The sequence below is a fragment of the Eleginops maclovinus genome, chromosome 5 (assembly GCF_036324505.1).
Source record: "Eleginops maclovinus isolate JMC-PN-2008 ecotype Puerto Natales chromosome 5, JC_Emac_rtc_rv5, whole genome shotgun sequence".
Lineage (NCBI taxonomy): Eukaryota > Metazoa > Chordata > Actinopteri > Perciformes > Eleginopidae > Eleginops > Eleginops maclovinus.
Window position 1 is genome coordinate 12,538,013 of NC_086353.1, and position 26,726 is coordinate 12,564,738.

The 26,726-nt window shown below is 40.7% G+C and overlaps 1 protein-coding gene across 6 annotated transcripts; it reads left to right on the top strand.

Annotated features, from left to right (window-relative positions):
* Positions 1-1,316: 1,316 nt before the first annotated feature.
* Positions 1,317-26,456, top strand: kdm4c (lysine (K)-specific demethylase 4C). 6 transcript variants are annotated; one of them, XM_063884296.1, is made up of 22 exons: positions 1,317-1,559; positions 3,056-3,222; positions 3,634-3,809; positions 4,110-4,224; positions 4,706-4,899; positions 6,519-6,568; positions 7,344-7,447; positions 7,705-7,842; positions 8,037-8,230; positions 8,490-8,722; positions 8,854-10,886; positions 10,997-11,108; positions 14,455-14,648; positions 14,928-15,171; positions 16,753-16,829; positions 17,287-17,342; positions 17,466-17,574; positions 22,156-22,350; positions 22,887-23,057; positions 24,075-24,194; positions 25,180-25,272; positions 25,414-26,456. In XM_063884296.1, exons 2-22 carry the CDS (start codon positions 3,079-3,081, stop codon positions 25,579-25,581), a joined length of 4,920 nt encoding a protein of 1,639 aa, XP_063740366.1. In that variant the 5' UTR covers positions 1,317-1,559; positions 3,056-3,078; the 3' UTR covers positions 25,582-26,456. The 6 variants fall into 6 exon arrangements, with proteins under 6 accessions (XP_063740366.1, XP_063740370.1, XP_063740368.1 ...); XM_063884300.1 differs by having other exon boundaries at positions 25,180-25,257; XM_063884298.1 differs by having other exon boundaries at positions 22,890-23,057.
* Positions 26,457-26,726: the final 270 nt, after the last annotated feature.

A 26,726-nucleotide genomic window follows, 5' to 3' on the forward strand; every position in this document is an offset into this window, starting at 1 on the left:
AGTAGGACCCATATAGGCTCTTATAGTCATAGTCTAGTCATTCATTAGTTTCCACATTAAAATCCCCCCCAAAATTGTTTTCAAGGTAAGTGTTGTAGTATAACCAACAGAAGGCCATCAATGTATGAAGTGTTTTTGATAGCTTTATTGTATAACATTGGAGTTATTTCATAAGTGGTACAAGTTGAGTGTCAAGTAATTTTGGTACAACTTTTCTTTCTGAAAGGGGAGTTATTTATTATATTTGTTTTATCATTTTGTTGCACTGGTTTAGGAAAGAAGGACAATCGAAATGAAAGTATACATAGACTTACTAGGCTCTTCCTTCTGGTTTTTGGATGCATAGAAGACAAGTCTATATATCTATAAGTCAAGTTAGATTCTAAGTATTAACAACATGCTTAATAATGAACCTAACATGTTGGAAAGATTTTTAAACTCCTGCTCTGAAAATGTGGAGGGCACACATGATGACATTGGTAAAGGTGCTCTGAAGATTTACATTGAACAATGATGTCTTTATTAGATCTATATCCAGAGAGATTAACTTTACTTTGACAAAAACCTAATGTTTGAAGTTTTGCCATGTATTTATATCACATTATTGTAACCAAATGCCTCTCTAATGTCAATATCTGTAACATATTACATGTGTGTGTTTTTTTTATCACGCGTATTACTTTTCTTTAATAAATGCACAACTAAATAAAAAATGTTTTAAAAAAAATGTTTCAATCAACAAATGCAACATATTTTCTTTATTGCAAGAGTTTACACAAAAGAGCATAAAGAAATCAAGACAAATACATACATTTGATGTGTATGTGCAATAAAAGAGTTAACGCTGGAGATGCAATGCAATTTAATTCGCTGTGTTGTTTTCTTTAAAAACTGTATTAATCAAGAGTAATCTACAAACCTGTTAGCCCCTTATTTCCAGCCAAAAGCATTGATTGCTGCAAAAAGTATAGATAAAATAAAATAAACAGATACCATCTTACAAAAATAAAAATGACAAAGCAAACAATCATTGATAAGCCAAACAATGAGAAAAGTTTCTGGGCCTTTCTATCCTTAATGCAATTCAGTGACTTGACAAAGATTTTAAGCTTCTTCTTCCATCCAGTGATGTGGAGCTTAATATTTGCATTCATGTATAAAGTGCTTGCTGATTCAGATCAAATGTCTAACCCGAAATGTAATAAATACTCCATCTTTGATTGACATTAAATTAATAGGGTGTATTGATAAACCTTTGAATTGAAACCAACTCTGTCGTTGAACAGGTTCACACAACATTGGCTGTGCTGCAGTTCTTCCACTCTCCTGCTGATTCGCAGATCTCACAGTGCATGGATAAATCCACACCACCACGGTCTGCCTCTCATCGCGGTGGTTCATGTTAGCACACTGGCACGTAGTTGTGGAGTAGAGGCGGTCTTGAACATGGTTTAATCTCAATGCAAGAAGAAGCAGCAGCACCAGCAGCTGTCATGTGAATCAGCTGGACGGACAAGGAAGAGATAAATAACAACACGGCTCTGTATTTCTAAATTAAGGTAAAAAATACTCTTTGCTTTTATGGAAACAACATGTGATATACCGGCTAAAACGGTGCATGTAAGCTAGCTCTGGTCCAGATAGACAGAAAGCGGTGTGCTGCATTTCGTGACTCTTGTGCAAAATTAGCCAAGCTACATATCAACAGCTAACCGTTAGCATTACCAGCCTAAGAAGTTGGCACGCGTTCATGCCAGTGGACATCTCGGACTATGTTTTTCATTGTTCGTATGTCTATTGCCAGACGTCTTTTAATTCGATATAATAATGTATACACGATACAAATATCACAGTGAATCCTCTATCACACAAAGTCACAGAGCGAAGGAGCAACGGGCCTCTCTGCAGCTACCTTGCGAGGGGCATTTAAACCCCATTCACTTGTGCATTAAGAAGTTAGCCAGTGTGCTAGCTAGGTTAGCTAAACGGCTACATATGCATTTCTTTTCTACCTGCTAACCGCAAGTGCTTTATATTCAGGTACCATGAATCAGTGATCAACATTCATATCAGAGTGCCCAAGGATTGTAACATCTTAATATAAGCAAGCAAACCAGCAAGCTAAGCTAACAAGCGGTGCTAGTTGTTCAGCCATTACTTTGCATCATAACAAAACGTAGGCTAGTTGGCTAGTTAGCTGGCTTGATAGACAACAAAGCTCAGCCAAGCCATAGACCCAAATTCAGTTTTTAAAGCGAAACAACCTCTAGGGATATTGATCTATTCCAGTGTTTTAATGTGTTGATTTCAATTAATGGTGGCAGAATAAGCCCGATTTAGGTTATCTGTGTCTTTAAATGATTGTTTTAGTACTTATAACAGGAGTAGGGCTGTTAACACATTGTGTCTGAACACTGTTGCTGATTTATTTCAGAAACTTGTTTAAGCTTGCAATTGCCTCTTACATAATCGTGTTGAATGCCATTACAATATGGTTTGCGGTGAAGTAGCTTCATGAAGAAATATAAGGTTGAAAATCACAATAGCATCACTCGGGCAATGTGATCCTTTGTCTGATGAACAATAAAGTCAGAGTTGGGAGTGGGATGGGTGGATGGGACAAAAATCTGAAATGGGTTGTTGTCATCAGAAAGGATCATAGGATCAAATCGACATTTTTTGAATCTCTACCTCCATCTAGCGGTGCACCACCATGAAACACTACCTTTTAGTCAAGTTTTACACCTGTGCATTTCAACCGTAATGGTCTATACACATTTTATTAAGTCATTAAATTGACTTGTACCTTCACTGGGTATCACAAAACTGTAAAGTAAATTAGCTGATTTGAAGTAATTAAACACACCAGATGAAATATGACCATCAACTTTACAATATACAGTACTAAGCCAATATAAATTACTTTTCGGATATATTTACATCTGGAAATTGGTATTTTAACTAATCTAAACAGCATCACCATTGTACAATTTAAACTATTACATATATGTTGTTTGATCACATATTAATTAAAGTCATTTTTTTCTTCTTCCAGGTTATATCTGGTGAGGCGGCAGGATGGCGGGGGCAGAGGTGTTTACCCCTGCGAACCCCACCTGCAAGATTATGACCTTCAGGCCCACCATGGAGGAGTTCAAAGACTTCAACCAGTACCTGGTTCATATGGAGTCTCAGGGTGCACATCGCGCAGGTCTGGCTAAGGTAGGGAGCATTTTTTAAATCTGAGCTAAGACACAGTTTACATGTTTTTCTGTCTTACCTGTGAGTTATAGACTCCATTATGTCCACTTAGTTAGTGTGTCAAAGTTCCCTCTAATGTGGACCTTCAGTTTCTTTGCAGAGTCTCTATTCATTCTTTTGAAATCAAAATAGTTAGATAAAAGAGAAGAAGTTCATTAACACATGTAATGCAACCTAATTACATGTTAACAATAGGATATTTAGATTAAATCTATGATTTTAGGGATTGCCTCCACATGGCTTTCAACCTGGTGACAGTTAAGCCAGTGGCAAGCAGCTAACGGTGTTAACAGCAATACCCTACTTGTATTAGGTTACTCCACTCCTGTTTTGTTTTCAAAAGCATCCTCTCCTCTTCTGTTTGTCCCCCAGGTGATTCCTCCTAAAGGCTGGAAGCCCCGTCGTACCTATGACGACATAGATGATCTAATGATTGATGCTCCCATCCAGCAGATGATGGCGGGCCAGTCAGGGCTCTTCACTCAATACAACATCCAGAAGAAGCCTCTTAGCGTGCAGGAGTTCAGGCGATTAGCTAACAGTGACATGTGAGTACTAAAAATCTACATTTTATGCAGGAAGTTATGCTGCTGCCCTATTTGCCCTAAATTAAAGAAAACTTAACTGTTCATAAAAAAGTCAGAAATTGATAAAAGAGAAAATAACTTAAGGCCATGTGTACATTTCCAGTGCTAGTATTCCTAATCCCACATCCGATTAAAGATGGGAATTGGATTAACAAGTTAAAAGTGCTGAGGTTATACATTTAGCTGCTATGTGTTATGTGCTAATGTTTTCTACAGAATGCTATTTTACAGTACCTAATGTTACTTATTTCTCCTCCACAGGTATTGTACACCACGCTACCTGAATTATGAAGATCTGGAGAGGAAATATTGGAAGAACCTGACTTTTGTGTCCCCCATATATGGTGCTGATGTCAGTGGCAGTCTCTATGATGAGGTAGATGACCGTTCTTGTTCTTTTGTTGCTTTCCCTCGTTTTATTCCCACATTTCAATACATGTGTTAATCTCCGTGTGTTTATTTGTTAAACAGTAGAAATGACTTTGGTTGACTTAACATCATATCATTTTGCCTTAAATCTAGCATTTTGGTTTTTGGAACAAATCCAAAGTTTGGAAACAAAGATGAATTGACTGAAAACAACACATCCCCAGCTTTGATAAAGTAGGCCACTAAAGCTCAAATCCAGTGTTTTACCCCAAATGAATTTATAAGCAGAACTTTAGAGGCATGAAACACACGATGGACATCCAGATTATAGCGATAGGAGGGGATTTGACAGCTGGCCAACTATTAGCACAATGAGTAAAATCTTCCCTGATGTAGCTGATAATGACTGGATTTAAAAATGTCATTGTCAACCACAATACTAAGCTGCTGGATCCACTTATGACATCCAATTGTTTGTATTCTTCCAGGACGTGGAGGAATGGAACGTTGGCCACCTTAACTCTATCCTGGATGTTATCGAGGAAGACTGCGGTGTGTCCATCCAGGGGGTGAACACTCCATATCTATACTTTGGCATGTGGAAGACTACATTTGCATGGCACACCGAGGACATGGACCTGTACAGCATCAACTACCTCCATTTTGGAGAGCCCAAGTCATGGTAAGTATGGGACAGGGGGAGAATGAACAAAGAAGCAACAACTGTGAAACAGTATGACATCCAGTGCAACAATACCACATAATACAGCCTGAAATATTCAGTAATCCATTTTACCCTGAAGTCTGAAACAAATCCTCAATAAATAGTGTGATAGGTAAAAGCTGATTGCAACACATCATTTACTAACTGAAGAAGTCATTTAAGTGTAATTTTTTTACCGCCCCGGCACTCATTCCACCTCTGTCTTCCGATGTCTTAATTTTCAGAACTTTAAAATTGAGCTACAGTAATCCATAAGGATTCTATAAGGGAATAGTATGGGTTTTCCTTTCACTAAAATGAAATTGAAATGCCAATATTCCTTGTAAACTAAAATTTGATGATTATAAAAAAAAGATTAAGATCCAAATAAAAAGTAGCTGACCAAATAATCACCCTGTCACAGAGAATACAAAGGTTTATTTGTTTGTTTTAATAGAAGAGAAGCTGGGTTCTAAGAAGTGTCGGTTAAAATTATAAAGTGAAAGTTGAAATGATCAGGTAGATCAGAATGTAGGTTCCTTTTTTATTTCTTTGTCAGCTTGGCTTGCTCCATTTCTCTCTCCTCTCCTCCTGCCCTGAAGGGAGCTCTGCTCATTAGAGCAGTGAGCCCTGCAACCCACATGGATCAGTGTCACAGGCAGACAGTGACACACACACAGAGACACACACACACACTCGGCAAGGAGCAGCCTGATGATCCAAGAACACACACACACACACACACACACACACACACACACACACACACACACACACACACACACACACACACACACACACACACACACACACACACACACACACACACACACACACACACACACACACACACGCGCGCGTCGGAGTACATTCTTTCATCATGCTTCTATTTTGACATCTCGTCCCTGGAGTGGAGCGGTTTTAAGATGCACCTCTCTCACCTCTTCTCAAACCTCCCCCCGGCCCCCACCTGCCATGTCACCTCCACCTGAGGTTGGCTCTCCCTCTCACTGCTCTGTTAAGCTGACAGGTGATATGATATGATAGAAATGCCACAGACCTGAGGGCGGATGCTGCTATTCAAATGAATGCCTCGTCAAGCCTTGGGGAGTTCAGTCAGGCTCCCCGGGTTTGTCACCGGGAAACATCGGGAATAGTTTCACTTCAATTGCGTCAGCAGTGTAGCGCATGAAATAATGCAGGATAACACCAACACGAGAGTAACTCTTAACTTAACAGCAATCGTTGTTTTGTCCCTTTTTAGAAATTGAATTAGAATCCATATTGAAACAGTTTTGCAAAGTCAAAGACCAAATGCTTTGGCTTTTAAATTGTCAAGGCTCAGCCCAGGTTATTGGAGGGTTTCTACTGTGCACCTGAATACACTATTCCAATAAGACATAACATTTCTGTCCCATCAGCCTTCTTACAAATTATTCATTCATCCACCACTTGATGGCAGTCTTGAAATTGTAAAGGCTATGCTTGAAAACTTGTATTATACAGTGTAGGCAAAATGAAGAATGCATGTAGAGAATTTCACCTACACATTCCAAAGTATTTCTGTCTGCTCCATATTTATCTCTTATCTCTAATAGGTATGCAATCCCCCCTGAGCACGGGAAGCGACTGGAGCGTCTGGCTACAGGTAAAAGAATCATTTATATTCTCTTTGTATTCTACATATGAATTAAGGCGGGAGAAATAATTAAACAGTTATTAAATAATGAATGCAGCATACAGAACCAGGTCTGCATTAAACAATAAAGAACAGTACATAAATTAAACTCTGAAATGAGAGGACACAGTAGTGGTAATGGCAAAGCTACAGATACAGCATGCTAATGAGCTGGGAATACAAACGGGCAAGAACTGCTATTAGTAGATATGTAAATGCAAAAGGAGGTTTAATGTAGTGACGAACCACTTTAGAGAAATCCATATTGTAAGGCGTAAGTAGACTAAATAAACTGTAATGCATATGATTTATTTTACAACGTAGCCATTATTAAAGTGTTGGAAATGTAAAACCGGCTATTAGGTCTAAGATTGCAATGCTGATTACTTCACTGGATAAATGGAAATCCAAAAATCTGAAACTAATGATAAAAATCACAGTAGAATCATATATAAAATGAACTATATGTAAAAAAGAAATGTACTTAGATATATTAAGGTCAATTATTAGGTATAGAAAGTCAACTTTTCACCGTTAAATATTCTGAAAATATGCTGCTTTTGTGATTGACCCAGTATCATTGTACATTTAAATATGTTAATTAAGTCTGTAAAGGTGGAAAAGGTTACCACAGAATCGCTTTTGGGTACACTGTTTAGTCAAGCTTTTTATTATTCATGTTACGGTCTGTCTCTCCGCTGCCTTACACTATGTTAATGTTGTGTTTGTGCATTTTTATTCTCAGGTTTCTTTCCTAACAGCTTTAAGGGGTGTGAGGCTTTTCTTCGTCACAAGATGACTCTAATCTCCCCTTCCATACTGAAGAAGTATGGCATCCCCTTTGATAAGGTAGGCTCTCATCCCCTTTTGAATCCCCTCTCTTCTTGCCATTTACACTTCCTTTATTTACCAACTTCTTGCCAGTGAAAAAAGCAGTGCTCATTTTGAAATGTCGAAATCTGCAGGAGCTTATTTAATGGATTTTATTCATTCTCTTTTAATTTCTAATTTGGAAAAAAAAAATGGGAGGATAGTTCACAGTTTTCTTTACTCTTAAAAGTCTTACTAAGCCAATCTCTTCCCCTATGTCTTTGGTGAATTGCCAGATTACTCAGGAAGCTGGAGAGTTCATGATCACCTTCCCTTATGGCTACCATGCTGGCTTCAACCATGGCTTCAACTGTGCGGAGTCCACCAACTTTGCCACTCTGCGTTGGATAGACTATGGCAAAGTAGCCACACAGGTAACTTTCACACTTCAATTCTTGGGAATATCCAGCAAAGTGTCTCAGAATACAATTAATTTCATGCTTAAAAATCGTGGTCATACAGTATCAAACAGAATATATTATAATTGTGCTCACAGGGGACCACTGGAATGCCTCTTTATGAATTTTCAAAAGCAGACAGAATATTTAAACTCATGTTTTTCTTCTAGTGCACTTGCAGCAAGGACATGGTCAAAATATCCATGGAACCGTTTGTGAAACAGTTTCAACCTGACCGCTACGCTAACTGGATGGTGGGCAAAGATTCTGCACCTCTTGATCACATACTCGCCACTCCCAGTACAACACCGGAGCTGCAGAGCTGGTTGCAGAGGAGGCGCAAGAACAAACCTACTAATAAAGGGTACTGTATTCATACTCCAACAAAGTTCCTTCTGCTTTCTACGCAATACTGTTAAAGGAAAGAGTCTACAGCAGCTGATGGTGCTATTGGGAGTAGAAGTGGTGCTGTTTGTATATTTATTCATAGACAGTCCTCATTCTTGTTAATAAAGATCCCCTTTAATGTTAAGTCACAAACTTCCACATTTGCTTTCATTCCTTTTCATTGTTAATCAGGATTTTGGGCTTCAATCTTCTTTTTTCTTGATCCTTCCTCACAGCAGCACCCACTCTCGTATGCGATCCAAGCGCCTCAGAACCACTGAGGAGCCCATTGCCCTGGATGGTGGCTCAGCGTTGACCAGCAGCAAGAAGAAAGGCCTGGGGGGTGCACCCGGGCCCAAGGTGCGAAGGTCTGCCGCCGGGACAAGCTGCAGGGAAGAGGAGGAAAAAGAGAAGAAAATGGAAGCCGAGTCAAAGCACAAACAGAATCAGAACTCTTTACAGCTCTCTGGTACGAGACCGGAAGTATACGTGTGTTATTGAAACAGTTTGACTGTGCTGATGTTTTTTATCTATGAAAATATTTAAAAGTTGCTGTTTACCTTGTGGTACATTATATTCATTTTTCCTTATCTTCAACAGGTCCTTGCAGACAGATGTGTGTGGTCAAGGTAAATCGTGTAGAGAGTAATTTAAGTCTTTCGAATAACTCTTACTGCAACACCATTCCCCCCCCTGCTGCACCAGTGAAGAATGACCTAAAAGCAGAGACGGTCACTCACACTGACCCTCAACACCTCTCAGGGTCACGGGTCACGAGCAGGACTCCCGAAGGACTCACACGAGGGCCTGAGGATACCCGGGTGCATCCGGAAACTAATGAGTCAAGTTGTTGCTCTCCTGAACCACAAGACCTCTCACCTTCTCAGGACTGCAATACCAGGGTCTCTCCCCTGGAGACTAAAAAACTCAGCTCATCTTCCCACACAACAGACAACTCTACTGAGACTGAGAGGAGCTTGTGTCCGCCTGACTGTGAATCTCAAACCTCGATTTTGTCATGTCAAGAAGACACTTTAAGGCTTTCACCAAACACTGACACTAACATGGACACGGGTACTGAGAATTACACTAACAGCATTGCTAAAGCAGAGAAAATAAACACAATTGTTGAAACAAAACATACCAATCCACACTCCACTACAAAAGCACTTTATGATCTTAAACCTGAGCCAGTAGAGGGGGGTAGTTGCACATCATGTTGCTCCTTTTCCCCTTCAGGACAAAATAGCAATTCGGAGAAAACCCTCACACAGGAAAATCTTTGCCCTCCTCTTCTGCAGAGGAATGCAGTAGATATGCCACAACTCACTCTGGAGCCCGCAGATAAGGTTGGAATCTGCCCTTTGCCACCTGTACTGATCCAGGAGATGCCCTCGCTCACACCGGCTGATGATGGGGTAACCATTGTCCCAAAAGCTACATCAGGCAGTCACCCGGTTGCACCTGTGCTTCAGCGGGAGACGCCAACTAGCTCTCTGTCTTCAAATGGAGCCAAACGACAAGAGCTAAAAGACGACTTAACAATGTCAAAAGAACCTCTCACTGTAGAACGTACCAACAGCTGGAAGCCAGAGTCTTCATATAGTTGTGACGGGGCAGCAGTGTCAGGTTCAAAAGGAGACATGGCTCATATAACTACAAATGCTGTTCACAAAATAATATCTGGTGTTGTCCATGAAAAGCAAAAAACTGCAGAAAAGGAGCATATAAAGCTGGAAAATGTTCCCCCTGATGCTCCCCCTCTCCAGCTAGTTCAGAGCACTGCACCTCAAACAGAGCAGCAGTACAGCCTAGCAGAGTTAGCAAGTAAAGGTAGCTCAAAACACTCTGCTCATAGGGACATTGTATTCAGTCTGAACAATGGTGGGCCTTTTTTTACTGATACCTCAAACAATAACCCCCGTACCCTATTATGCACTCAAGGTGACTCGGCATTACAGCTGCACCACCACACTACATACTCCCCTTCCCATTGTACTTTTGAGAACTCATACATGGAACCCAAACCTTTCTCCAGCAGTATTTGGGGAAACTTAAATTCCCAGGGTCCTGCTGTACTCATCCAGAGTCTGCACCCAGAACTCCCTTCTGACTTCACCCATGACCCCCTGCCTTACACCATGTGGACCGAACCTCAGTGCAAAGAAGTGACAGATCTGGAGGACGCGGAACAAGACCTGCGTGAGTCTGAGAACCAGGAAGAGGAAGGGGGGCCTCTCACCTGGGCCCAGCTCGAGCCCACCTCGCTAGTTTCAGTGGGTGCTGTTGAGCCCCTGGGCCTCTGTGGGGATTATGAGCTCCACCGAGGGGAGACGGATGTTTCTGAAGCCCTCTCCTTGTGCAGGGAGCTGGGGAGACATAGGGAGACAGATGAGAGTCTACACTCCAATGGTGCTGTTACACCTCTGAAGATGGCAGGAGGTGAGCAGGATGGGGTGTCTGACATGGAAGAAAGGGGATCTGATGGCGAAGAGGTGGAGCAGCAATGTAGTCTGAAGGGAGAGAGCAGTAGTGACTCATCTGATGAGGAGGAACAAGAAGAAGAGGAGGAAAATGATACAAGTAACTGCGAGTGTGATGAATCAGGCCTGGAACCTGGGGAGGTTTGTGCAGTGAGTGCTCTTTTACACACAGTCATACACATTCAGTCTTTAGCTCAAGTTTGAATCAAATCCATATTATTTTCACGCTAATGCCTTTCACTGATGCCTCTCCATGCCAGTACCCTGCCCTGTCGGTGAAGAGGACCACAAAGAGCTGGCGTCACCCACTCAGGAAACCCATGGCGAGGGCTGTACCCACGGCTGTCAAACAACAGGCTGCAAGTGATGATGGTGGGTACTCACGCACACATATACCTCACACAGTTCATGGAAAGGTATTGCAAAGGTCAGGACTTATAAAGTGACAGTGACACATGTACATGCTTTAAGCCAAAAGACAAGCTCATTTCAATAAAAACCCCGGGACATTTCCTGTTGTGGTTTGAGCTGTGCAGTGGGTTGCACCAAGCCATAAACCATGATCCTTTGACTTCTACTGTTTGCATTGCAGTGAACTACAGTGGGGCAAAAAAGTATTTAGTCAGCCACCAATTGTGCAAGTTCTCCCATTTAAAAAGATGAGAGAGGCCTGTAATTTTCATCATAGGTACACTTCAACTATGAGAGACAGAATGAGAAAAAAAAATCCAGGAAATCACATTGTCTGATTTTTAATGAATTAATTGGTAAATTCCTCGGTAAAATAAGTATTTGGTCACCTACAAACAAGCAAGATTTCTGGCTCTCACAGACCTGTAACTTCTTCTTTAAGAGGCTCCTCTGTCCTCCACTCGTTACCTGTATTAATGGTACCTTTTTGAACTCGTTATCAGTACAAAAGACACCTGTCCACAACCTCAAACAGTCATACTCCAAACTCCACTATGGCCAAGACCAAAGAGCTGTCAAAGGAGACCAGAGACAAAATTGTAGACCTGCACCAGGCTGGGAAAACTGAATCTGCAATAGGTAAGCAGCTTGGTGTGAAGAAATCAACTGTGGGAGCAATTATTAGAAAATTGAAGACATACAAGACCACTGCTAATCTCCCTCGATCTGGGGCTCCACGCAAGATCTCACCCCGTGGGCTCAAAATGATCAGTAGAACGGTGAGCAAAAATCCCAGAACCACACGGGGGGACCTAGTGAATGACCTGCAGAGAGCTGGGACCAAAGTAACAGAGGCTACCATCAGTAACACACTACGCCGCCAGGGACTTAAATCCTGCAGTTCCAGACGTGTCCCCCTGCTTAAGCCAGTACATGTCCAGGCCCGTCTGACGTTTGCTAGAGGGCATTTGTATGATCCAGAAGAGGATTGGGAGAATGTCATATGGTCAGATGAAACCAAAATAGAACTTTTTGGTAAAAACTCAACTCGTCGTGTTTGGAGGAGAAAGAATGCAGAGTTGCATCCAAAGAACACCATACCTACTGTGAAGCATGGGGGTGGAAACATCATGCTTTGGGGCTGCTTTTCTGCAAAGGGACCAGGACGACTGATCCGTGTAAAGGAAAGAATGAATGGGGCCATGTATCGTGAGATTTTGAGTGAAAACCTCCTTCCATCAGCAAGGGCACTGAAGATGAAGCGTGGCTGGGTCTTTCAGCATGACAATGATCCCAAACACACCGCCAGGGCAACGAAGGAGTGGCTTCGTAAGAAGCATTTCAAGGTCCTGGAGTGGCCTAGCCAGTCTCCAGATCTCAACCCCATAGAAAATCTTTGGAGGGAGTTGAAAGTCTGTGTTGCCCAGCGACAGCCCCAAAACATCACTGCTTTAGAGGAGATCTGCATGGAGGAATGGGCCAAAATACCAGCAACAGTGTGTGGATACCTTACAGACTTACAGAAAACGTTTGACCTCTGTCATTGCCAACAAAGGGTATATAACAAAGTATTGAGATGAACTTTTGTTATTGACCAAATACTTATTTTCCACAATCATTTGAAATAAATTCTTTAAAAATCCTACAATGTGATTTTCTGGATTTTTTTCCCCCATTCTGTCTCTCATAGTTGAGGTATACCTATGATAAAAATTACAGGCCACTCTCATCTTTTTAAATGGGAGAACTTGCACAATTGGTGGCTGACTAAATACTTTTTTGCCCCACTGTACATTAGAGTTGCCATTACATGTTTTTTTATATTGGAAAACCAAATCCAAATTTGCAGAGTTCTTATAAAACAGGACATTTTCATTATTTCAAAATGGGTAAACTAGGAGGAATGGAATTTACTTTTACCGTTAAAACAAACTTTTACATAGTAAGCAATGTCACGTAACATTTGTGTTATCCCACAGCGTAGCTTTTTGTAACCATCGTTTCATTCCACTCTGCGGTCACTTCTCCCTATTCTCATTTTTCACATTTTATTTTTCCCCAAATGATTCGACTGACGTCAATGCACACATAAACGGAATGGACGTAACTCTCAGGCCTACCACAGTAAAAAGACCTAGTAATAGACACTCTATTTGTTTTCATGGTTTTTAACAGGGTCGGTGGGAAGGGGGGACCCTCAATTAAGAACTACTAATGCACACTCACACAGTCACATTCATTATCTCTATGGCTGTGAAAGGGATGAATAATTCAGGAGGCATTTTAGTTGTTTATCCCTGAGAAATTACCATGAAATGACCATGGCTGTGAGGAGCCTATTTTATGATGATGAGAGCTCTTAATCATTTTGGGTAATTTTATAAAATGGCAGGCCTCTGTTCATTGAAAATGGTTTTCAAGTCACTGGAGGGGATTGTCACCACTGTGGATAGATTAGATATGACTTTACACCACATCAGGCGGTTTGGCGAAAACACACTTCCTCCCAGTCATCTGAGTGCGGGTAGTGCGCTTGGGCTGGGAACTCTGGAACAATGCAGCGGTGTGCGGCAGAAAAGCTTAAACTGACAAAAAATGTTGAGAAACGCTGCCCGATTTCATATTTCATTGGTCACGTAACCAGTTAGTCGGTGAGAAAGTACAGTAAACTTTGCTTTCTCTCGCTGCCAAGGGGATGGGGGCAGAAAAATATTTTGTACAAAGTTAAGGGTAAAAGAACGCAACACAAGCACTTAACCCCAACCGCCCAGAAGTTTGTGTAACAGCTGACTAACTTGATGCTGGTTTTTGCTATCCTGTTGGGAATTTGATAGCGTTTTTCCTGCTAACAAGCTACAGGACAAGGCACAGTCCCTCTATCTTCTCTGGTCCAGCAGTTTTCAAAAGAATAGTTAGGCCTTAAAGTGTGAAGCCAAACAGTTCTCTGGTGAAAAATAATTGTGTAATAAAAAGTGTACTTGTTTCACATTGGAGTGTTTAAGTTCACATTATGATGTCTCAAGTATGGGCAACTCAGTGACATACCCGCTTAACCCTAGAGCTAATGCCAAACCGCATGATTTGGTGTGAATTTCGCCTTAGCAGCAAATCTATTAAGTCAGCCGTTAGCAGAATGGATGTTATGTTTTTGATGTTTAGGGCACACAGTTGTTTCAGATTGGGAACAGGCTTTTTTGAGAGATATGCACTCCGTAGTTCATGAATCATCATCTGGGATATAGAAGAAAGGTTAAAGTGGAATAGATAAGTGCTCTCAATGTTGTAGCTTTGTTTTGTCTCCACTTAGAGCCCCCTGAAGCAAGCTTGGCAGAGGAGGAAGAGGAGGAGGACGAGCAGGAAATGGAGGCGTGGGCGAAGCCCATCATCTACCTGTGGCAGAACAAAAAGAGCTGCTTCACAGCAGAGAGGGAGTACAATGCTCATGCAGCCAGCATGCAGCCACACTGTGCTGTGTGCACGCTCTTCATGCCCTATTATCAGGTAAAGTTCAACAAAAATATATAATCTGTGTTGCATGTTTGTTATAACACTGTTAAAGATACAATGGCCTTAATTAGGAAATAATACTAATCCCGCCTGTGATGAATGTGGTTTTCCCGCCGCTTATCATTGTCTAATGTTAGACCCAGCTCTTATAATTTGCCATGGGCTAAAATGCCATTCAGAGCGACAACCTTAATTATATAGCAAATTAGTGGGGAAATATTTTATTAACCGCCTCTTAAGAAGAACATGAAAATCATGCAAATTATTTTTCAGGTTGAAGACAAAGCAGAGGACGATACACCTATCACAGCCATGGACACCTCCAAACCCTCATCTCCCATGGAGGGCCACACATATCCCTGTAGTGGTCTCAGAAGAACCAAGCCCCTTATCCCAGAGATCTGCTTTTCTTTCCGGGAGCAGAACTGCCCCCCAACTCCCACAAACCCTCTGCTGCAGGAAGACGGCACCTCCCCTCTGCTCTACTGCCAGGGCTGCTGCCTGCAAGTCCATGCAAGTACGTATGCACAACGCAAGAGAGGGGTGTGAAAGTGAGCGTGTGAAGCTTGGAACTGGTGTTGTGGATACTTCACCAAACTGCATTGTTTGTTTTTATATGCTGTGCTTGTTTTTTTTCATGTCATTGTGATAGGGTCGTCGGGTTTGAGTCCTGTCTCATTGTTCCATCCCCTCTCTGTTTCCCTCTCTTGCTCTCTCTGTGGTTGGGAGTATTTTATTTCCCCCGTCAGCCGAATGAGTGTGATTCCTCTGTCTTCACCACACATACTTCCTGTCCAAAAGCCCCAAGCCAGTACAACAAGGCCTCACAAACACACACTTAAGAAAAACCAAAAACCCACAGCCTTTCTGTTCCACTGGACACACAGCCGCAACACTCGGTACATTATCTTAATCCCACATTCGCACACTGAAACAGCCCTAGGACTCGTTCTCAAGCCATGCATGTTTTGCCAATATCTTAAGCTTTCAGCTGGTCTTTTTTCTACAGACTCATGCAGATACGTGCATACATTCATGCAGGCACACACACACACACACACACTTGTTAAGGTCTCACACACTGTCGGGAATCCACAGCTTTAAAATGACATTGCTTCTCCCAGCCACTTTCAAACCCTTATACTTTCCGGCCTGTAGTGTTGATCCCACCTCACTTATGTGCTGCGTGTGCTGCGTTTGAGTGTGTGGGGGTAGGAGCTGAAGAGTATGTCATTTGAAACTGATGAAAAAGCCACAAGTTTAGTTTGGAGAACCGACTGTTAATACAAGTTGATGTAGATTCCATCCCCCCTACTGTTATTTGAACTTGCGAAAGGAAGAGAGGTGAGCTTAGATTTTATGTTTGGTTTGTTGATGGATAGTGGGGGGAAAGAACTGAGACATGCACATAAACAGGCTTTAAGTGTTTCTTACAAATAAAACAATCCCCCCAGCTTATATGTCTAAAACCTCTAGGAATGGACTTTAACCAGCTGTCAGCTTTGAAAAGAATCACATTTGTCTTGCTTATAAAGTCAAAATGCTTTTTTGTTGGAAGCCACAAGCGTTTATGTTTTTTTATAAAACATATGTTTCTCTGCCACAGCAAGAGCACAGACCAAAACTTAGAAGGGACCAATATTTACTAAAAGTGGCTGATTCATACTGCTGTGTATGTTTTGGGGTTTCTGTCAGCCATGTCACACGGGTTATAAAGTGTCTGAAACTAAGGCATACTGTCACGCCAGTGATGCATTTCCAAAGAAAGATGCATTTCCAAAGAAAGATGCATAGATGTAACTGTCCCTCTTTTGTTGTCTGGATTTCTTTCTTCCCTTACACTCAGACACACATAGAGCTGTCCATTTACACTTTGTCTGCAATACTTTGCATTTCTCCATGATGCAATACCATCGGTTAAAAATCATACACAGCATTTCATTCTGTTATTTGTTAGCGATTATAGACTTACCATTAGCTTTTTAAAACCATGCCGCCAGGTTAGAGTGAAGCAGTTTGGCGGTATTTTAGCGAGTGATCAAGATTGAAATTTTTCAAAGTTATATCTTTACCCGTTATCAATCACTTTCTCCTTTAGGTTGCTACGGTGTTGCGCAAGATGATGTCGGTGAACAGTGGTCATGTGATCGCTGTACAGAAGGAAGCTTTACTGCAGTAAGACGATTTTTCTTTTATCATTGTGATTTAGATGGAATGTTATTAAACGCACCTTACTAACAGATGCACTGCTATTATAAAGCAGCATTGATCGCAAAGACCAACATTTGAAATGTAGGTTTGATAGAATGACTATGATTTATGCCGCACTGTTCATCCAAAAAAAACGTTTGTTGCTTAGTGAAATTACATTGTGGTTTCGTGACTTGGTCTGCGTTACCTTGCTTGACTTAGAAGAATGAACACACTGGAAAATGTTTCTTTAAGATGCAGTCGTTTAACTGCAGTTACATTGCAGTGCCTTTTTTGTTCTTTATAGTGTAAAACATACGACTTCGCATACATTTGACCTATTTCCCCACACAATGCAGGTGTTATATGTGTAAGATTATTGGTGTGTGAAATAATACATTTACTTTCTCTCTTACTACAATTTCTGTTTATGTTTTTTCAGGAATGCTGTCTCTGTAACCTCAGAGGTGGAGCTCTGAAGAAAACCAAAAACGACAAGTGAGACAGGCTTTTGTTCTCAGATTAGCTCATCACTGATCTCCACAGCTCTGATTACGAATTGTCTGTGCGTCTTAATCATCGTGATTAATTGTGTGTGTGTGTGTGTGTGTGTGTGTGTAGATGGGCTCACGTGATGTGTGCAGTGGCACTGCCAGAGGCAAGGTTCAGAGACGAAGCCAAGAGGAGTCCTATTGATACCAGTAGGATCCCCATGCAGCGGTTTAAACTGGTGAGGACACACGCACACACACACACACACACACACACACACACACACACACACACACACACACACACACACACACACACACACACACACACACACACACACACCCTGATGCAGTGCTGGAATTCCCCAGGTCCTTAAGGACTGGCTCAGTCCAATTAATGAAGTGTTCAGAGTTCTAATTAACAATGTGAGACGAACATGCCCGCAATCAAAGCTAGATAATTAACCACTGGTGGGTGGGGGGGGCGTATCTAGGGCTGTCTGTGTGTGGGCGTTTGTCTTTATATGCTTGGTTGTGTGTCCTTCTGCCTGTATCTTAGTGCATGCATTTGTGTATCTATTGTGTTAATGTGTGTGTTTGCTTAATGAGAGCTGGAGTGTGTCTCAGCAGACCTGACATGTTGCCACTATAGTTAGCTCTCTGCTGCAGGCACCATGATAGCTCAGCAGAAAACGCAGGGCTGGAGAGGAACACCGAGCACAAGATGGATAACAGAGACGAAAACTGCCTCCCCATTCCCTGCTTACACTATTGTTTCAACCGAAAGTATTGCATGTAAATGAAAACTTCAGCTTTTTAAAGAAACATATATGATTCATCAAGGAACGGGTTGGGAGTTTGTAAGACGTAGCATTGATTTACCGACAATTCAATGGGATATACCGTGCCCTGCTACTTCACAACTTTAACGTTACTGCTTCTTTCACACTCACCAAAACACATACCTCTAGGCGTGCAATACCATAGCAGAAACCATCACAGAGTAACGTTATGCCAGGCAGACATGCATGTGACAACCTTGCAGCTGAACTAATTGACAGCAACTGAAAAAGACATTTAGACCTTATTATTATTTGATCATCAAGGTTTTGTAAATGTCAACTCAGTTGCCTGCCTGACTGATTTAGACAGGTGTTGATTCACCTCTAATAATAACTACTTCGGTGAATGTTTGTGGTGCTGTATTACATTCTACTTAAAGGTCTCTTTAGTAATCAACACTTCCTCTCAAACCTCATTGCCAGTGTGTGTCCTGGTGGAGAGGGATTAGTCCGAGGAAGTGGATCCCCTTCTTCTCGCCTCATTTGTTTTTATTGCCCCTAATATAAACTAATAACAACATTCCAACCATCATGAACAAAAATGGAGTGTAAAGTAATTCAAATTGATATTAAAACACCTCCTAAAAGTTACATTTGGCAAGGTGTACATGAGTGCATCCCCAAAATAGTTGAAAGGATACTACTGCATTTACTGAGGGTGAATACAGGGACATTACCCACAGCACAGGGAATGTACAGGGATATGGTTCCTATCTGCTCATACAAAGATATGAGGCTCATTTCAAATATGAAAGCACAGACCACAGTGTCAGAATCCATACCCAGGGGCAGAAATCTGAACAAAATGAAAAGTGTAGTCCAGACAGAAAAGGGCAGGACGCTCATAAAACTCCTGTGACATTAACCTGATGATTGCCAAAGTGTCTCAGATATTGTAATGATTAGAATTCTTTCTTTTGGAAATGTTTCTTTCGTTTCGCTGTTTGATGCTATGAAGTTTGTCGCTGTGCCAATCTTAGCTTGACTCCACAGATTACACACTTTCTACCTATGCAGCTAAAAGCACATGCTTTGATGTCGTGATGTTAGTACACACAGTTATTTCCCGTGGAAGATGTGTCTGATCTGAAGATGCAACTAAGACTGCGTCTTTTTTTCTTCTTTCAAAAACGTCATGACGCCAAATCTTTTATTTTTAGTGCCATTTTTCACTAATGAACATGCTGTCACAAGCACTCTTTGGACAGACGCATGCATTGGTTGATAAACCAGATGTCCCCTTTTTTCAGCAAACTCTTTGACATCTAAACTAAGGTAAAAATATGATAAACCCCACAGCATGCTTGAATAAATAATTAGCCCCTTCACACCTAATTTAACAGAAAGACAGGATTTTAACTTAATTAACATTTTAAATTAAGAGACTTTATTGGTCTTATAACTTTTTGCTTTTGTTCACTCCATCATTTCTGAGTTAGCACCGTGAGCCATGAGTTCTCATCGGACCCGATGCCCCAACAGCAGCCCAGTACATTTATTATTCAATACCGCACACACACAATCTCACACTGAACACATTCATAATTTACTGTGGGAATGTTCTTAACGCATGGCTCAACACAGGAACCCAAATACACCCCAGAGAAGGCTCAGGCATGGGGTAAAGTGGGTTAGGCTCACACAAACTCACACACATTGAAACGTAAAACTATGCTGTCATCAATGTATTACAGTACTTTATGTTTTCACACAAAGTGAACACTGTTTACAATAGTTTTGTTCCCCGAACAAGATTTAAAATAGTTGTTTCCCATCGATAAATGTAATGTTTGTAAATACACACACACACACACACACACACACACACACACACACACACACACACACATTCCCACTAAACAGGTTGTCTGGCTTGCCAGTCATGATCTTGTCATGCTGGCATCGGTAGTTGGAGGAGACAGTCAGGCCAGTTCATCAGCAACACACTGTTGTCTATAATGGAAGAGATATGGGAAAGGGCTTTATGAAATGTAGGCCACGTTAGTCACCGAGAAAAGCACTGAGAGAAGAGTTCCTGAGTTCAGAAATAGAGAAACTGTGAAGCAATAGAGGCTCTGTTAATAATTATTAAAAAAGGTATAGAAGGACTTATTTCCACCGCTCATTCAAAATTAAGCATTGCCTTTATGTTTGAAAGAGGACCGCTCATTACACAATACCCCCTGATCCTCAACTGATATCTGATTTAAGGAAGGCTAAGCTGATAATTGTAAAGGAGCCTAGGTCAACTAATTAGATCAGCTATTGATTTTTCAAAGAAATTAAAAAAGGGCACTCATTTCAGAGGCTTAGCTGGTAAGAAGAGTGACTTTCAAGAAAGGTTTAGCATTGGCACATCATCACCTTCTTATCCATCCAACAGAGGCTATGCTCTTTTACCTGGGGCAATGCATATTTCCCAGATATGCACCAGAGAATTCAAACATCAGGTCCTAATTAATAATGAAACATGTCCATACTCCTCCCACACATGCTGTTTAGACACATGATGTTCCTCCGTGAGGCTGATAAGATATTGATATGACAGTCTTCATGTCATCAGACTCTTCTTATAGGCTTTACTTCATATTTACAAACCAGGTAATTCCCACTCTGACTGACTATCCGCTGAGGAACGTCCTCTAAGGAGTTTGTCTATACGTGGGCTTATGATCTGACAGCATGTGTGGATATTTCAGTATGGATTCCTAAGGAATTACATTAATGAATAAATTACCTTCAAATAGATGTGAAGCCGCACCACAAGAGAGAGGAAAACAGGGCAGGGAAGCGGAGCGAAAAAGAGAGCGTAGATGGATGTTTTAGTAGGAGGAGAGTGGAGGAAATGGAGTGAGATGGGAGGGATGCAAAAGGGGTGAAAGAGGAATGGGTACGAGTAGGGTTATAATGGGAGGATGTCGTCATTCTTTCCCTTTAGTGGAGGAGATGAGGATTTGTGGGAGCAGAAGAGAGGGGGCACGCCATAGCAGAGGAAATGGACTTGATGGGCTGTTGGGTGCAGAAAACCGAGGGGTAGTCTTAAAAATCTAGTGTGTTTGTGCATTTAGGCATGGCAGTGTTTGTGTGCAGGATATGTTTGTGTATGATGCCCTTCACTGTGCACTTGTGTACTGCTCACAGACCTAAAATGGGGGGGAAAGTACCAAAACATAGACATTGCCACACTTCAAATGATGTCATCTGATTTGGACCATTTTGAGAGTTCCCTTGTTTTGCAGAAGAGAAATAACATGTTTATGTTGACTGGCCTCATTTTATTCTCTTGTGTCTTAGTTTTGTTTACTCCACCCTATCCAATAACAGTGTATGGAGTAGTTTTACAGAAATGTTTACTCCGAGGACATAATGTTTCTAAATGATGTTCAAGGTTTATGGAACAACCCAGCTGTAATTCACTTCACAGCCTTTTTTCACACACTTGAGCACATATTCAAGGTCTCTCAAATTTAAATAGCTCCAATTATTTTTTACCGCTTTCCAAGGCTACATTAGGTTTCCTTCAGGGTAATAAAGATACCCAATCACAATTTCTCTTTATGTATATTTCCAAGGAAAGTGACAGGATTAGAAGGAAGGAGAAGATGTGTCGTATGGTCTTATACTCATTCTATTCTACATTCATATATATTTTATGTGCTGCATTTAACATACTACACAGTTGGGTTTAAAGAATGTATTATTCATCATTTACACTAAACTGAAGTTTCTCTTATAATCCTTAGATATTTTGTTTGTTTTGCTATTTTCATTATGTTTTCATTATCTAACATCCAAAACATTTATATGAACGGTTCAATTACAAAATGACCTCTGACCAGGTTGCTGGTATGGGACTGACAGGGGGCAACACCTTACTTTTTTACCAACATTTTATTTTCTAAATGCTAATGTCACATACTGTGTGAGGCTAAGGGTGAGGCTTTGGTGTTGATGGTTTTCTCCGGTCTGTGTTTACAGAAGTGCATCTATTGTCGTAAGCGCTGTGCGGGGAGGCGGAAGGCAGGTGCTTGCATCCAGTGCTCATGTGGCCGGTGTCCCACCTCCTTTCATGTGACCTGTGCCCATGCTGCTGGGGTAGTCATGGAGCCTGATGATTGGCCATATGTCGTGTCAATCACCTGCCATAGACATCAGTCGCGGAGTTCGTCAGCTGTAAGTTAAAGGACCGGTGTTTTCCCGAACTGTAATAAACCAGGTTGTGCTAAGTGAGAATGGACAGGGCAGTGTGTTGGCACTGTGTATAAACTTTCCTATAACTTGTAAAAGGAAATGGGTACTATTTAGTGTAATATCTTTTCTAAATAATTTACAAATGACACTTGATTGTAGATGGAAGTTTTTTTTGGGAATGTAAATAATTGTCACATTGGAATTTATTTAGAAAAGATATGAGGGTATAAAATGTATTACTATTAAATAATTAATAAAAATAAAACCGGATTCTGTGGATTACCTAGAGTAATCTGTTTCTGGAAAGACTAAAATTTTAGAATCTCATTATTTTGTAATCTTTCTGAATGAGTGGCACAATCGCTGGAACAAACAGAACTATCTGCATGGCTAAAGGCTATTTTAAAGAATTGAAAATGAACTGCAGTCATCACTCACTATATAATGATAGAATACCATAGGAGTGTAAGTTGGAAAGTTACTGTATTGTTGTCCTAATTGCTCTCTGTCTGTACTAGAAGCAGCGGGCATGCCAAGCGTCCATCTCTCTGGGCCAGACAGTGATCTCCAAACACAAAAACCTTCGCTACTACAGCTCAAAGGTCACCCAGATCACCTCCCAGATGTTCTACGAGGTCATGTTCGATGACGGCTCCTTCTCCAACGATACCTACCCGGAGGATATAGTGGTGAGGATATGTTTAATTAGAGGCCCCGCTCAAGAGGTCACCTCCCAGTTGGACAAGGTCATATCCGATATTAATACCCTCTCATTTGAAAGGAGCTTCTCTTTTCAAGCAGGATTATTGGTTCTCTAAATTGCACGAGGGATTACATATAATCTTGTTTAAATGTCTTACTGTAAGGTGTGCCACTATGAACCGTTCCTGTAATTGTTATGAAACGACACGGATGTGTAACCGAGGCCAATCAAATGAAAATTAAATAAAACGGGACTGCTATGTTGTCATGGTAGCACTAAATAATCACTGACATGACTGTTCTTGAAGAGTTGCAATTAATTGATTTGTTTAAGTGATTATAATAATGATTGAGTCTCACTGGGTGAGCTGAAAACTCAGAGGTAGCTGTGAAAGAAACATCTGTGTGTTACAGGATCAGTGAGATTCTCCTTATTTCATTCAATACTGAACCCCAGCCTTAAGTCTTCCCCAGATGTGCAGCACATTTTTATTCTTATTATGATGTGGAGACTATAATGAAATCAAATACGCTGTCGAAATATCATATCCTTATTCATGTTATAGTTACATGTTTAAAACATAGACTATTCAAATTTCAGATGTTAGTTATTGTTGAAGCTTTTAACCAGAAATTCATTTAAAATCCCGACTCCTGTGTTTGTCTTTGTGGAAAATTTAAAGGAAATGCATGTAGAGAAGCAAGTTTTGTAGTGTGTTTTCAGTGACTAAAAAGTTACACATGGTTTTGTATTGTCTATATATTTAGATCATACACATATGTGAAAAATAAGGTGTTGTAATTATTGGCTATACATTGTTTTTTTTTACCAATATTCAGGTTAGAAGCCAGACTCGAGTGTAACCATACATGTACCTATTGTAAAACTATGAAGAACCCCCTTTTCTTTGATCAACGCATTACATTTTAATGACTTTTTTTCGGAGAGCTTTTTGACTCGCGCACTCTTACACAGAACAACCGTTATTCTCTTGTATCTTTAGAGCAGAGACTGTATGAACTTGGGTCCTCCGGAAGTTGGGGAAGCTGTTCAAGTGAAGTGGCCTGATGGGCTGTTCTATGGTGCCAAATACCTTGGATCCAATGTATCCTACATGTATCAGGTACACACAAACACACACACACTGTCACACACAATCATGAGAGATAACAAATGTATGAGAGAGACGTATGACCCGGTTTTGCAGATTTAATCATTTTTCTATGAATGTTGAATTAAATTGCAAGCTAAGCTGTGGGTCAAAGCGAGACAGCGGTAAACCTGTTGAACTCCCTCAACTTCAGAATCATGGAGAATCCTCTGACGTTGGCAAGGTCCCGAGAGGAGAGAAAAAACATTTGTTAAGTAGGAGGACATTTAAGTGGCATGGAGATGAGTCAGAGGATGAATAGAGATGTATAGGAAGCAAAAGCTAGTCAGACACAGTGGAGGCAGATGGGGAGAGATGGAGAGAGCGATAAGAGGAGGACGAGAAGGAGGTGACAATCTGCATTATTCAAACTCACTGAAATATTCACCAGGCTAAGTCATGCAGCTTCCACTTAAGGCTTTATTTAGTCGAGCTGGGCGTCAACCATTAGTTATGCACAAATGCGTCAGTGACGAACACACTCACTAAAAGATGGGTAAGATTTTATAAAAAAGCTTAACAAGAACCACACAGCGAAGAAAAAAACTGAATACCTCGAGCAGAAAATATTTATTTTGAGAACAGCCGTAACATGAAAATGGCTTCTATTTTAAAATTGAGTAAAAGCTGTTTATTTTCCAAAATTCTGATGCATTAAACATGTTTATCCTGGTAATTTATGACTAACAGTTTATGGTATTGTATTTTTTGCATAGTATTTAATAGCCAGTGTTGTGTTTGCACTATGGTTGATTGATGTTCAATTCAAACACCTTTTTCAGAGACACAAATAAATTTAAATCTGACATTTTTGAAAAGTAATGTCAAAATTCTACCCCTTGCGCTGTGTCCATAGATGGGGAAAAAAAGTCAAATTTTGAAGCGCTAAATAGTTGCATTCTATTAATTATATTTAGATATGTTTAAAGAACTGATGATCTTTTTCCTGTATTTCCAGGTGGAGTTTGAGGACGGTTCTCAGGTGCTGGCAAAAAGAGAAGATGTCTATACCTTAAATGAAGACCTGCCTAAAAAGGTGAAACGTAGACTTGTAAGTATTAGACTTACTGGGCAACAGAAACTGTAAACCACACGTTTGATAGCTTCTCATTGACACGGTTAGAATAGTTCTCCCACCTGGAAGGCCTTCTTGCTTACTCATTCGGTGTTTTCTCATGTTTAATTTTTGCAGTCCACGGCCTCAAGCATGCGTTTCCAGGACGCTTTTTTCACCACGCAGGGGGAAAGGAAAAGGCAAAGAACGCCTAATTCACGTTTCCAGAAAGACTATGTGGCCCTGCCAGGCCTCCGTACAACTGCCAAAAGCACATGGGAGCAGCGCAGCCACAAAGGGAAATGAAGTCATGGAGAAGGATCGATGACAAATGAATGCTATGAATTACCAGTGGATGTAGAGGGAGGCTGTTGGGTTGTGTGCGTGTGAGAGGATGCTTGCGTGTTGGCATTTTGGACTTTCATCTCAACTTATGCCCAAACAACTTCCCTGCAACTAGATCAAAGGAAACAACGTTATGGGAATGGGAGGTTTGTGTGAGATGGATGCTAACTTGCGTGTGCTTGTACATTAATCATCAGTGATTGGACAGCTGGACTCTCATAGAACGGGATGACAGAGGACATTGCCGCCTCAGTTGCCTATTGCTTTCACATCCGTCAGGGAAAATAAACGTGACTTACAATGGTCACCTCACCCTTTTTTTGAACACTCTTTTTTCTTTGTACATGAAAAATTTAAATGTGAGATTTTTCTAAATGGCTTGACTATGGTAGCTTTTTTGGGGTTCTGTTGTTATTGTTTTTATTTTGAATAGTTCTGCTTGTATTTTCCTCATGTCTCACTGTTTCTGATCGCATGATAAACATCGTCTCCTAACTGCTCCTGCTGGAGTCCAGTGACACTACAATGGCTTCCTCTCCGTCTGTTTTTGGACAAACTATTTACAAGTTGTACTACTTGAGATCGGAAAATGAATAATGGATGAACAAAGAAAAGTTCACTAAACGTTAAACCCTTCATAAGGTTCAGACAGGAAGCCATGCCTTTGTATTGGATTCTGTGCACTGTTCACGTGAAATGCTACTGTTGCTCTGTTAAATGAAACACATTGTTGAAATAATTTAAAATTTGTATTTATTTTTGGCTTGCTATAGTTAAAATATTGCTAACTGCTGTAAGGAAAATAAATGAAAAATGACGTATGTTTTCTTATGAAATTGTCAAGTTATTTCAAGTAAGTTATCATTTTAATTACAGCCGTTGTGAAAAACACGGTTTATGTGTCTAAATACATTTCAGCAGTACATCACGCTTATAATGGAAATTGGAACAATATATTTGAACAATAAATGGGGCCAATTATCCATTATTTTGTATTCTCTAAAGATATTTTTGCAATTAACTTGACCAGTAAAACCTTCAACATCAAGTAAAAATGTTCTAATGTGGATGAAAGATAAACTGAATAATCAGAGCTACCAGTAAAC